Source organism: Lates calcarifer, unplaced genomic scaffold (genome assembly GCF_001640805.2).
Source record: "Lates calcarifer isolate ASB-BC8 unplaced genomic scaffold, TLL_Latcal_v3 _unitig_5006_quiver_581, whole genome shotgun sequence".
NCBI classification, from domain to species: Eukaryota; Metazoa; Chordata; class Actinopteri; family Centropomidae; genus Lates; species Lates calcarifer.
Window position 1 is genome coordinate 13,479 of NW_026117230.1, and position 13,588 is coordinate 27,066.

At 38.5% G+C, this 13,588-nt stretch overlaps 2 protein-coding genes across 3 annotated transcripts in view; one reads left to right on the plus strand and one right to left on the minus strand.

Annotated features, from left to right (window-relative positions):
- Positions 1-828: 828 nt before the first annotated feature.
- Positions 829-3,205, minus strand: myl4 (myosin, light chain 4, alkali; atrial, embryonic). Its single transcript, XM_018661365.2, has 8 exons — positions 3,107-3,205; positions 2,577-2,604; positions 2,116-2,265; positions 1,807-1,880; positions 1,600-1,699; positions 1,118-1,195; positions 988-1,028; positions 829-911 (listed from the first exon to the last, which is right to left on the minus strand). The coding sequence occupies exons 1-7, from the start codon at positions 3,203-3,205 to the stop codon at positions 1,000-1,002; spliced, it is 558 nt and encodes a 185-aa protein (XP_018516881.1). The 3' UTR covers positions 829-911; positions 988-999.
- A 1,595-nt stretch (positions 3,206-4,800) lies between these two features.
- scn4ab (sodium channel, voltage-gated, type IV, alpha, b) overlaps positions 4,801-13,588 on the plus strand; it is a 28,137-nt gene continuing 19,349 nt past the window's right edge. Inside the window, exon 1 of one of the 2 annotated variants that reach the window (XM_051068605.1) lies at positions 4,801-5,170. The gene's annotated coding sequence lies outside the window, so the exon portion shown is untranslated. The remainder of the gene's footprint in view (positions 5,171-13,588) is intronic. The other variant, XM_051068604.1, reaches the window with a different exon arrangement.

Below are 13,588 nucleotides of genomic sequence, written 5' to 3' on the forward strand. Positions count from 1 at the left end.
CAACATGTTTAGTCTAACAGCATTATCCTACTAACCACTGACTGTGCTAATGCTACAGGTCTGTTAGAGATGATAATTTTAAATGTATAATTTATTATAACAACCAAATAAATATTTCATTGTGTTTGTGTGTTGTGTTTCACCTGTTAGAGACCAGTCAGATCACAGAGACTTCTCCAAAGGATAATCTTCTATTGAACTTAGTGAGTAAAAACTCAAACATTAATGATGATCTCATCTCATGTTAAAACATGAGAGTCAGTTAGGAAGGAACATTTTTTTTATTTATTTTTAACATTTTTAACATTTTTGCACTCTACACTTCACACTTGAATGTGCAAACTTACTTGGCAATAAAGTCGATTCTGATTCTGATTCTGATTCTCACCATCATTGTTATTGTGACTTAATACATGGTGTCATTTTTCATTTGTAGTTTCCCAGAAGTATATCTCAGATTCCTGAAGAAAGTGACAGTGACACCTTCATGGTTAACACAGCAACAATGATTCCACGACTGACATCCTCAGGACTCTGAATATTATTTGTTTGCAGACATTTTCTTTTTTTGCTGTTTTACTTTTTAATTGTACTGACAACCTCTAAATCTAACCCAATTCAGGTGTGTCACAATAGCTTGAGGGGCTATGTCCCATTCACCTGAGCCTGGTCAGGGAGTACATTGTTCAACAATAAGTAACTCTAATACTAGTGGCATAGAGGCATCACCTTACAACCTAAATTTAATGGGGAATTATAACATATATAACAGTGTGTATAAGACACACCACTGACTACAAAAGGAATCACAAGAATAAGAGCTGAAAGTCTGGAGGTGAAAGAAGTTTTATTGGGACTTTCACAAATGAAGCCGGAAGAAAGCAGGAAGTTCTGTCTGAACAGACTCTGACCTGAAACACAAACAGACTGATTATGAGTGGAAGAATCCAGATTCAGTTGATTCTTCTGTTGAAAAAGTTAACTCACTCAAATGATGTTTCAGCCAGCCATGATGTGTTTGACAAAAGCTGAAAGATGTAGAAGCCATTTTCTTCAGTGATTTCACAGGTCTGTGTCTGTAGGTATATTTTGTATTGTTATTGAATGTGAGTTTTACCTTCATAATTAATACATCCAGTAGCATCTTCCTGTCCTACCAGCAGCTGTTCCACTTCTCCTTCTGTCATCCTCTCCCCTGATAATACAAATCATTCACAACATGTAATCACAACTTCTGAGCTTCCTGGATTTAGACTGTACAGGCAGGAATATGTTGAAATAAAAAATGAATATATTAGACTTGGGTTAGGATTAGAAAACAATGGACAAACAATTAAATTATGTCTGGAAAAAAAACATGTGTTTAACTGCATCAGGGTTAGTATTAGCACCCAACCTTTACCCTAACCCATCATTACAGAATAAAGTCACAACATCCAGAACCAGACAACAACACAACTGAAGTCTTTAATGTCTTAAATCACCTTTTTATCATTATATCCAACTTTTCATGAACAATTTTAATATATTTGAAACAAACTCTCTCATACACACACACACACACACATTTATGAACAAAAACAAAACTGATTTTCATACCCAGAGTGACCAGAACATGTCTCAGCTCAGCACCCATCACCATCCCATTTCCCTCTTTATCAAAGACTCTGAGACCTTCGACAAAATCCTCATATGTCCCCTGTTAACACACACACATACTCATACTATGAGTAATTAATACTTTTACCAATAAATAAATTACAGTAATTAACCATTGACCTATGCAGATGAAAACCTTTATCTCACTTTGTCTTTACATTGAGCCACGTGTTGCAGCATTGGCAGGAAGGTCTCAAAGTCCACCAGTTTACTGTCCATTTCTGTTCAAAAAGAAGAGTCAATGATATATAATTTTATACTAAACCATTAAAAGCTCATCAGTACAATAATGGTGTCTCTTAAGTTGGACTTTAAGTTTATGTCAGAGTCTGACTCTCATGCTCCCTCTGCCACAAGGATGAAAAGTCTGAATATATTTTTAAGATTTTATATATAAGTTCAGTGTAACAGTGTAACTTGGAGAACAAAAAAACTTGTGTGTGTGTGTGTGTGTACCCTCAGGTTTGGGTCGTCCCAGCACTCGAACAACTTCAGCATTGGTTGGATTTTGTCCCAGAGCTCTCATCACATCTCCACACTGAGAAAAGGAGATCTTCATCTGATTGTCTGGAGTTCTGTCAAACAGCTGGAAGGCTTCTTTAAACTCTACACACAGCAAAGAGTTTACACTGGGATTAAACAGCTGAAACTGGTTCATTTACACCTGGCATTAAGATGTGATCCATAACTGGAGCAAGGAAAAACTGGTTAATACCAGGTGTAAATGCACACAAAACAAATTGAGATGGGAATGTGAGCAGATCAGCCAGACCTCAAAGAAGTTCAAACACAAAGACTGGGGGATCAGACACAGATCGTCTTTGTTTACACTGGGATTTGTGATAATATCAAAGCTAGTGATTCAGATTAATGTGTGTGTGTGTGTGTGTGTGTGTGTGTGTGTGTGTTTCCTTTACCTTCAATCTGATCACCACTGAACTCAATCTGAAAAAAATCACAGAAAATACTGATCTGGAATCAATGGAAACTGACTGAGGTCTTTACATAAAAACATCAAGGATTCAAGAATCAAGTAAAATAATTTCTTGAATTTCACAACCAGATGTTGATGTTCTCCTAAACTTTAGTTTTTCTATTTGGTTTCGTGCTTGGTCTGTGCTTTATGTGTGTGTGTGTGTGTGTGTGTGTGTTTTATCAGTCATTATCAGTCCTTACTGAGAATGAAATGAAAGGGTTAACCTTAACCCTGTCATTACTATTGAATCATTGACCTTCATTTCAGGCAGTTCATGAAAAGAATGAGCTGACAGACGTTTCTGTTTGTTCTGTTGACTCTGTTGACTCTGTTTAACATTAGCCCGAGGACAAAGTTCATCAAATGTTTCTTTACTCACATGATTTCCAAAACTGTTTTTTCTATTAAAATTATTTCAGGGTTAAAAACAGGTACAGACAGAAACAGACAGACAGGTACAGACAGTCAGACCTTGATGCTGTGTGGGTCGAAATCTGGTTCTTTAGCAGCTTCTGGTTCTGGAGAAAGTTTCACTGCTTCCTTCTTTTGCTCTGGTTTCTTTGGGGCCATGATACAATAGAAAAAAAACAAAGGGTAGAGTTAAATAACGGAGTGAAAGAGAACAGAGGGGAAGAGGAGAGGAAACAGAGGAGATTCCTTTGTGAGACAGTTTAAATACTCTCCATCAGTCCATCAGCTCCATTTATGGTCAGAGAATTAACTAATGAACAAATCCTCTCAGGATTTCTCCTGCAGAGAGACAAACTGCAAATAGATCTGAAACAGATTCTAGAATCCTCCACTGAACACACATCTACTGACACCACCTTAAATAGAAAACAGCCACTGTTCTCTACTGGACCACTAATGGAGCAAATATCTACCCTAAATAGAAAACACCTACATCATTTTTTCTTTCCTTAGTTGTAGATAGAACTGAGTCCATCTGGGTTAAGATTAGGGTTAGAGTTAGAGTCATCCAAAGTCTTCAAGTAGAAATGACAGAGTATCTTTTTCAAAACATTAAAAACCACATAATCTTTTACTTAATCAGATGTTAGGTGGAGAAGGTGGTGTACAGGAACTTTGCGTTTGGCTGTGTCTTAGTAGAACGTGTTGTTCACTAATCAAAGTTCCAAGCACCTGTCCATATATCAAAGTGTTGGTTGGAACAGGTGGCAACTCACTGTGTGACTTTATGAATCTAAATTTGAAAACCTTCTCACTGTCTGATGGAGGCAGCAAGAGGCTTGCAGGACAGGAATCTGGTGTCTGGGGACAGATAATCAGATCACAGGTATCAGAGACAGGTAAACGATTGGATGGAGGACTTTGGAAGCAGGACTGGAGTAAATGTGTAGGTTTAAATGCTGAGTGGCTGATGAGGGGAATTAGAGGCAGGTGTGTTATCAGGTGAGGATCAGGTAATGTAGCAGAACTCATACTGACATTAATTAAATGATGAATTATTGTTAAAACACTTTATCTTTCTAAAATTCAAAATAAGATCCTTCAGCAGAACATGTTCCACCTCTGCCTTTCAGTCATCTTCTATATGTGTTACACTTCTCCTCCTCCACCAGTGGGGAGCAGCATCTGACTCAGTTTGTCTTCATGTTTCTCAGAGCAGGACTTTGCTGCTGTTGCCTCATGAACTGGTCTGTGGAGGCTGTAGAAGACTTTAAACTGTGACGTGTTACAGAGTTAAAACCTAAATGTTTCTGCTGCTGCTGACCCGGATCAAACTGAAAACATTCTGCACAATTCACATGTGTTCTGACTCACCACCTGGTGGCACTCTCAGATGACTGGTCTCCCAGTTCAGCAACACTCTTTCTACCTGGTTAGTGGGTCTGTATGGTGTTGTGTCTGAAACATTAGGCTGAACCATTGATTCTTTTGTCCCATAATGCACTTCACCAAGCAAACAGAGGAGCTCATATCTGGAGAAGCAGAAACAAACTGTGGATGAAGGTGAAACATTAAACAGGGCAACACTAACAAGTCAGTTTGACGGCCGTCTGTCATTGACTGGGGTTTACTGTAGTACCAACCATCACAGTCACCATCTGGACTAACGGGACAAATCTCTGTGGCTCTCATTCAGGACCAAGCTCACTGACCAATCACGCTGTTCAGAAATGTTCAGATAATTTCTATAATTAACAAATGAATTTAAAAAAGGACTCAACTGATGAACATGTGACTTCACATGTGTATGTGTGTGTGTGTTTGTGAGTGTGTGCATGTGTGTGTGTGTGTGTGTGTGTGTGTGTGTGTGTGTATGAGTGTGATGACACACTACCTGACCTCTCAGGTTTCAGTCAGAGAGGCGAAGCAAGGCAAGGCCAGAAGACACCAGACAGACAGTTGGAGTGAGAGACAGACAGGCTGAAAGAGAGAGAGACAGTCACACAGTCAGTCAGACAGACAGAAAGAGAGAGACAGACAGGTCATCAGAAAGACAGGTAGACAGACAGACAGACACGCTGCAGATACTGATTGGATTTATTTGTGAATAAACAACAGAAGCAGGTAAGTGTGAACTCTCATCTGTTTGTTCTGCTCTCGATGATTTCAGTGTGTGTTCAGGTCAGAGGTTAGAGAAAGACATCACACTTTGTTCTGTTGGACGTTTCGGTTTGACATTCACAACACCGTCAAGTATTGTTTTACTCCTCAGATTTAAACTCCATTTTTTATCCTCAAAATATTCCCACCTTCACCATGACTCTTCATCATGACTTCAAATTCAGGTCTAAACTGGATCACGGTCTAAATCTATGAGAACCAGAATTTAGGAACTTGACTTCATTATTATTAACAAGAACTAACAGAATAATAAGTGATCAGTTAATCAGTAATTATATCTGAATCTGAACTGACAGTGGATTCATCATTCATGACATCTTTACAATGAACTGTCAAGTAAATTTTATTCATATAGCACCAATTAATTCACAACAGAAGTTATTTCAGGACACAGGTCTAAACCAAACTCTTCATATCATTATACATGCTCCCTGCCATGAGCAGCACCAGGCGACAGTGGAGATGAAAAACCTCAAGCAGAACCAGACTAATAATAATGATAATAATAATAATTATTATTATTATTATTATTATTATCATCATTATTATGTGAGTGTGTGTTGAGCAGGATCATGGGGGCAGGAGGTGGTTTACAGTCACACTCTACAGCTCCTGCAGGAGGAGAGAGGAGAGAGGAGTTCATCATGGGAAATCCATATCTGTCTATAGCTGCATAACTAGAGAATGGTTCAGGTATGATACAGATCTGACTGTAAACATAATCACAGAGGAAAGATTGAAGCTGACAGAGGATGTTTCTGTTTGTGGTAAACGTGTTAGTGACTCTCTGATTTAACTCTGTACGTCATGAGGTCATCAGACTCAGTAAAACAGTGACGATGATGATGCTGATGATGAGGATAATGATGGTGGTGATGATGAGGATAACAATGGTGGTGGTGATGATGAGGATGGTGTTGATTACTCAGTTACAGATGAAAATAGTGATTCAGCTAAATGTTTGCAGAAGTTGTGCACTGTTGAGATCTGAATATGTAAATTTTTTTATTAATTAAACAAAATCAGTTTTAATTTGTTTTCAGTTTATTAATTCATTCAAGTTCCATATTTTTATTTGAACTGTTGAAGTAACTTACAGGTGAAACTAAACTAACAGTGTGACCACAGACAGACTGACTCTCAGGTGTCTCACCTGGATAGGTAACATCTGTAGAGCAGCTGAGTGAAGCAGCTGGTGACAGGCAGAGTGTTACTGTCAGAAGGCAGCAGAAGCCGTCTGTCTGTTTACCTGTCTGCCTGTCTGTCTGTGAGCCACTGCCTCTTCATCCTAAAGCTCCATGTGACTCAGATGTTAATAGTTTTAAAGAGCTGCTCGTTAGATCAATGACGAGCTTCAGGTTTTATACAATGCTGACTCCAGGTTAGAGTTTAAGATAAGCCAGCACTCTCAGTATTTATAGGCCAGCTGACTGGTGAACAAGCTGATCAGAGATCAGATATTAACAACTGCTGCCACCAACAACTGTTGCAGTCTAAATTAGCTCAGTGTGGCTGTGGCCAGGCTAACTGCTAACTGAGCAGGGTCAGTGTGAAAGGTTAACAGCATACTAGAGGAAACAGCATTTAGCTAGTCAGATTAGCACTGCTAGCTTCAGCATGTATGCTGTAAAATGATGTCCTGACCCTGGGAAGTTTTAATATTGATGGATTATCACTCATATCTGGTAACTGAAGATATCTGTGCTGCTCAAGTGTTGACAGAGGCCTCATACAGGAGCTAACAGCTAGCTAGCCTAAACACTTTGCATTAAGCTAATCAGCAAAGACACTCAGAAATGAGTAGATAGAAACTCTGGTTTTCTCTGCAGTTTCATGTGTAAAGTAAAAAGACATCACCACTCTTCATTAAAACTAAACAAACAGAATCAACAGGGAAAACCAGCCTTACAAGTTGTGTTGTCAGATTTATTGTGGATTGTGCTGCTGAAGCATCATTTAGACAGAGGGAAATATTCTTCATTTTACATACATTTACCCAAATTTCAGCCAGACAGATTTAGGATCTGTTTATACAAAGCTTTGGAGGTTAAAACAACAATTTGTAAAAGATGTCTTTAATTTGAAAATCTCTCAGTTGGACAGGAAGTCTGTAAAATGTCTCAGAACAAAACAGTTTCTATTTTGACATTTAGCATTAACATTAAATGTACAGTAATAAAACACACAAAAGTATAACTGCTCCAAACTTCATCTGTTTATCAGATTATGGCCACTGTTGTTCTGATCAATAAGAAAATACAGCATATACTTGTATGTCAGAGGAGGTGGTTGTTGTTGTTTTTGTTGAGTCACATGATGTCCTGTTGATGAGCAAAAGACCTGCAATGTTTGTATTTCATTGACTTTATAGGTAATTTAAACTTCAGAAATTGAATGAAGCTGCAGATCTCTCACACAGTAGCACATGTGATTGCTGCACATTTGGAGGTTTCAGAGTTACAAGTTACTTGGCATCTGAATTGCAATGTGATCTTGACAAACCACACACTCAGCAAACACACACACACACACACTCTCACTTGTACATCAGTGTGAGGATGTGTTTCAGGTCTGGCAGTAGCTCTGTACTGTAGCTGGTTTGATTCCACAGAGATTTCAGCAAGAAACTGGAGAAACTTCTGAAGTCGACTGTCAGAGTTTCTGTCTGACTACGACTCAATCAGATATGCACAGCAAAATTTAACACCAGCAATTCAGCTGTCAAGACAAATTTATCAGAAAGATCTCAGACCAGTCAGCTGGTACCACACTAACCAGTTCACACACATCAGTCACCAGTTTCCGAACTTGTGTAGTTCAGTTCATGTTGAATCTTCAGCTGATATTCTGCTGTTCTGAGTCCTGCACTCAGAGTTTGATTGTTTCTTTTAAAGGTCATTTAATATTTGAAGCTGCAGACTTCATTTTACTCTGAGACAGCTGGAGCCTGTATTCTGAAAGTGAACAACATCTGAAGAATCTGAGTTTAAAGAGACCAGACAAGTATGAGAGTCTGCATCTTAAAGTCTGATCTCACTGATGCAATCAAGGAAGTTAAAATGGTGAAATGGCTAAAATGTCCTATATTTCATTTACATTTTGAACCCTTTGAACACTTCTAGTACAATCACGTGGCCTGAAAACAAAAAATTATAATAATCTAGTCTAGATCACACCACGGTCTGAATAAAGAAAAAAGAAGAGTTTAGCTGCTGCATAGGTGGATAATGACAGCCTTGATGGTCGGCTGATTAAACTTCCAAATTCTTGGCTGTCTTTGATAAAGTAACTGTTACTTGAACAAACTGGTGTTTTGTGACATCTGACTTTCACAGCAGAAAAACAGACCTATTATTTCATGATTTGAGAAAGATCACCAGCTTTTACAGGAAGACAGAGCTGAGTATCATTCGCCTAACGATGGAAATTGATTCCATGACTAAGAATAATTTGGCCAAAAAGTGAAATATAAATAGAAAAAGCAAAGGGCCAAGTGTAGAACCCTGGGCTACTCCATATTTCACATCTGAATATGGTAATATAGTAGTATTATGGGAGACATACTGTTCTTACAGATAAGTTGGACCAGCTGAGGGCCAGAGATGCCAAATTTGTTTTCCAATCGTTGTGGGAGTATATGTGGTCATGGTCAATAATATACACTGGTTTCACAAGCTGCATTGAGATCAAGTAAGAAAAACACAGAGGTGGAATCTGAATCAATAGTAAACAGAAGATAATTTACCACTTTAGTTAGTGCAGTTTCAGTGGAGTGAAATGTCACAGACTGAAAAGGTTCAAAAAGATTGCAGTTCAATAGGTGGACTGAAAGCTGCTGAGATACATCTCTGTCTAGTCCTAAAAGAATGGAAGGTAAAAGACTGGTCCATCCAATTATTAAGAAACCCTGGAATGAGGTATGGTTTCTTAAGTTTTGAAGCTGAAGGGATTTTTGGAGAGTTTAGCTGTCAGAGGGTCAGAGGGGATTCCAGAGATACTGGGCCATATCTTACACCAAAGTGGCATGACGCCAACTATCTTTTCTAGTTTCAGATAGACTCAGTCATTATTTTCCCATTCAGTGCCCACACTGTTTAAATAGCAAATGCACTTGCACCCATCTGAGTGCCCTTGGGTTTGTTGGTCTCAAAATGAGATGTAGTTAGGAGCACAGATATCTTGAGGTAGTGGAAAGTGACTGACCAACAAAACCTGGTCTAAAGTCAGTGGCACAGTGTTTGTCTGTGCCTACACAGGCAGTTGCACAAGGCTCATAGACTCTGTTACACATCCTGCTATTGCCATAGATAGTCTGAACACACAATCCATTTCCTCTGCAGAGAAGCATTCAGTCTTACTGCCTGGCAGATCTACCAGTATAACAGTATAGCAGTATAGCAATCCACCAAGGTCCAGGTGTATCTGGCTTTTGAAAGGAATGTGAGATGGCATCCTGATTGGTTTATTGCATGTTACACCCAAAATGCACCCATGATTAATTAAGAGACTGAGTACAACCATTTTGAAACACAGTTCTGGTGCTGCAACCTTTTTTTCTGCAGTTAAACTAACAAAAGTGGATTTGGAATCTTCCTAAATGCTCTGTGAGTTTAGACTGTTTAGGCCATGGTCCAATTCTGGAATTCATTTCAATTCAGTTTTATTTAGATAGCACCAAATCACAACAGAAGTTATCTCAAGGTACTTTTCATATAGAGCAGGTCTAGACTGTACTGTTCATAATATTCACTATAATGTTCAAGTGATCTTAATGAGGAACTTTTTTTTATGTAATATCATCTATTTTAGTAGTTCAACAGAAAAAGTCCAAAGAATCACGAGCTGTAAAATGCTCCAGTCTCCTGCAGGTCTGCTTAAGGCCTGTGTTTCCTCAGTGAACCAGGGCATAGACCTCTTTGACCAATGTTTTAGTGGTGAGAGGTGCAACTGAATCCAGGAGACAGAGCTGTTGAAGCCACTGGTACGGTTTTAAACATGTCACTATCTGAGCGATCGCACAAACAGCACAGCAGCAGAGAGTTAGCTTTGTGTCCTTCTGCTCTGCAGCATCTGAACTGATGACTGTCAACCAGCTGATCACCAGGTCTCAGACACAGAGTGATGACTTTAAATAGGTGTCAGATCAGCTGCAGCAACAAACTGTTAACATGATCAGCAGAGTAACAGTGATGGTGCCACATTATAATACCTGCATGGATATGATTGAATATTTCTGGCCACACAGCTGTGAAGGAGCCAATCATTATGAAGCATACTGCAACAGTTAACTTAATTTCAGTGCTCTGCCTGAACCAACACAACATCAAGTTTAGTTTAAATATTTAACACATCACAGATGACACAAGTCGACATTCTGCAGGAAACAGTTTGATTTTCAAACAGTTTATCACCTGCACAACTGTCTGACCTGAACATGAAGAATATTAAAACTGTTTATAGTCAGTATTTCCTGAAATCAGCTCCAGAGTAACTACAGCACCCCCTGTCTGTAGGAGGGTTCTGTCAGCTGTAGTCTGTCATTCACCTCTCACAGGACGCTGCCATACACACACACACACATACAGACACACATCATTTTATTTTAGCGTGTTGAGCTGACAGAGAGAGAGGAAATGCCGGGCGTCTCTGACTTCGTCCAACAACATTCTGCGGTCTACAGTTACACACACACACATGCATTTGTGTGTGTGTGTTGCTGCATTAAAAGCAGCAGGACTTTTCTCTATCAGTGTGACACAACATCACACTCTGCAGGAACAACAACACTGATATCAGCTGTGTGTGTGTGCGTATGTGTGTGTGTGAAGGCAGTGCGACAGGTCAGAGACAGACAGCTTCATGAAAGATTCAAGTGTTATTTTATTAAAGGAGTAGTTCAACATTTAATGAACCCACTGTTCTCTGTCAGATCATCAGATTCTTCTACTCTACTGAGAGTAGGGGAAACAGTTAGCCTGGTCTCCTCACAAATCTGGGGTTGTTCAGACGCCTCTAGACAGAACCGATGATAGAGAAGAATCTGAAAATCTGAAAGACATGAAATCCTCTCACAGTAATGTTCAGTTTTACTCAGTTGAACCTTTCAGTTTTTTTAATGACAGAAGAGGTGACATGACATCACTGTTAATTGCACTTTTCTTGACTTTATTCTACTTGTATTTTACTGTCTTCATACATTATGTTATTATTGTAAACTGCAGCATTGAAGAAATATGACTAACCAACTGAACATTGTATATGGAAAAAATTAATATGTTCTACCGGCACCATCAAAACTTTTTTGAACATTGATTTAACCCTTTCATTTATGATGGTCACTACAGTGGACAGCTATTAAAAAGCTATTTTCTTGTATATTGATGGCTTTTGATGGCAGAGTTGCACATCAGCCACCACATCGGATGCTATAGTGTTGTTCCATACGCTGCCACTCACTGGCCAGTCAATGTATAAGTCGACAAAAACACAAAGACAAATTTCTCAAAACCAAGATGGCCGATGGATGGCCAGAAATGCTGAGCAGCTCGGGGATATCTTGCTAATTCTTCTAAAGAAGGAGACTCCTGCCAAAAAAATAAAAAATAACCGGGGGGGGGGGGGGGGGACATAACCTTAACCCAAGTAACATCTAAAACTATTAAAATTTCCAAAAATTGATTTTATATTAAGAGGAAATTACAATTAATCATCTATTCACTGGATTGGACATAATGCATCACTGGCTGTATTTCAACTACATTTCTTAAATATTTTATCTGCAATATCTGTTTTGGCTGTGAATCAACTGCTTCATGTTATTAGAGTAAAACTTACAGCTTTTGTAACAAAAACTAAATTATATGCAGATTAGTTCCATTATGAAAGCAACAGTTAGTGCATTTTTATATTTTATAGAGCTCAAGTACAATGCATGATATAAATGCCAACAGGATAGTGGTGCAAATACCACCTGAGTCAGATGAGGATGATGCTGATGGCAGTGATAATAAATGGCTGCCAGAACAAGCAGTACTGACAAATGCTAGCAGTAGTGACGGTGCAGCTGAAGATGCTGAGAATCTAAGGAGCAAGGTTCAATGTTTTTACATTGGGCTGAACAGTATTAAAATATGTGAGCACATTAGTTTAACATTATTAGAAATTCATATTATTTTATAATTTTAACATAATATATAATTTTACTGATTGGTTGCATGCAGTCCACCTGATTGGACATGTGATTGCTTCATTAGTTTTGTTGATTTTAAATATGTACCCTGATTTTTATTTTTATTATTTTAACTTTATAAATGTACAGATTTGAATTTCTTTTGGCTCCATCTTGTGGTGAAAAACAAGAATGTGACTGGCATTAATGCAGTTCGTCTCCGTGAGTCTGTGTGTGGCGCCTGTTATCACAAAGACAAGAGGCTGAATGACATGTTAGTGACGGATACACACACTGTAACACACACACCTACCTTCAGTTTAAAGCAGTGAATGTACCAACAGCAGCTGAACACAGTAAGACTTTTCTAACATTAATGTTTCTGTTGCAACATGTTTGATCAGTCTTGTGCTCATATGTGTTGTTTATGTGTTTGTGCTTGCGTATATTCATACATGTTGATATTTACATGTGTGAGTGCACATGGATGAATGGTGTTTCACCAGCAGACACGTGTTTTCAGATGTTTCATTTAAACTTGTTGAATTAATGAATGTTAATGTTTTGTGTCAGTCAGGATGGTTAAAGCTGAATATTTGAATGATGGAAGCTCATGTAAACTTTGTACAGTGACTTAACTGTGGTTGTTTCATGTTGAGTAATAACGTGATGATGCTTTTAGACAGTAATTCTTCTTCCTTGGAATAATTAAACGTTTGGTGTCTTCATGTGCAGCAGCAGAAGTTAATAGAATAGTGAGAGAAGAACATAGCATAACACGGGTTCCATATAAAATGTAAGGTGAAAATACAGTAGTAGTAATGATAATAATAATAATTAAAGTATTAACTGCTAATGTAGTACTAAAACTAATAGCAGTATAAGTAATTTCTAATTATAGCAGCAGGTGTTGAGTGGAGTTGTAGGAGCAGCAGGAGACTCGTCATCACAGATCAGACTCTACAGCTCCAGAGGCAGAAATACCTGCAGAAAGAGACAGAAGAGGAGAGAGAGATGGAAGAGCACAATACTACAGGAAAGGGAAGATATTAAGTTAGTAACATGTATTTATGGGATATGAATCCATACTGTGGAGAGAGAGAGAGAGAGAGAGAGAGAGAGAGAGAGAGATAGCAGCATAACTAAGGGATGGTTCAAGCCTGAGCCAACCCTAACTATAAGCTTTATCAAAG

Coding starts and splice junctions, on each gene's coding strand:
- myl4 (XM_018661365.2), bottom strand. CDS start 3,205: ATGGCCCCAAAGAAACCAGAGCAAAAGAAGGAAGCAGTGAAACTTTCT. Junction 2,605..3,106: donor TCGACCCACACAGCATCAAG/GTCTGACTGTCT, acceptor GATTTTTTTCAG/ATTGAGTTCAGTGGTGATCA. Junction 1,881..2,115: donor GGGACGACCCAAACCTGAGG/GTACACACACAC, acceptor CTTTTTGAACAG/AAATGGACAGTAAACTGGTG.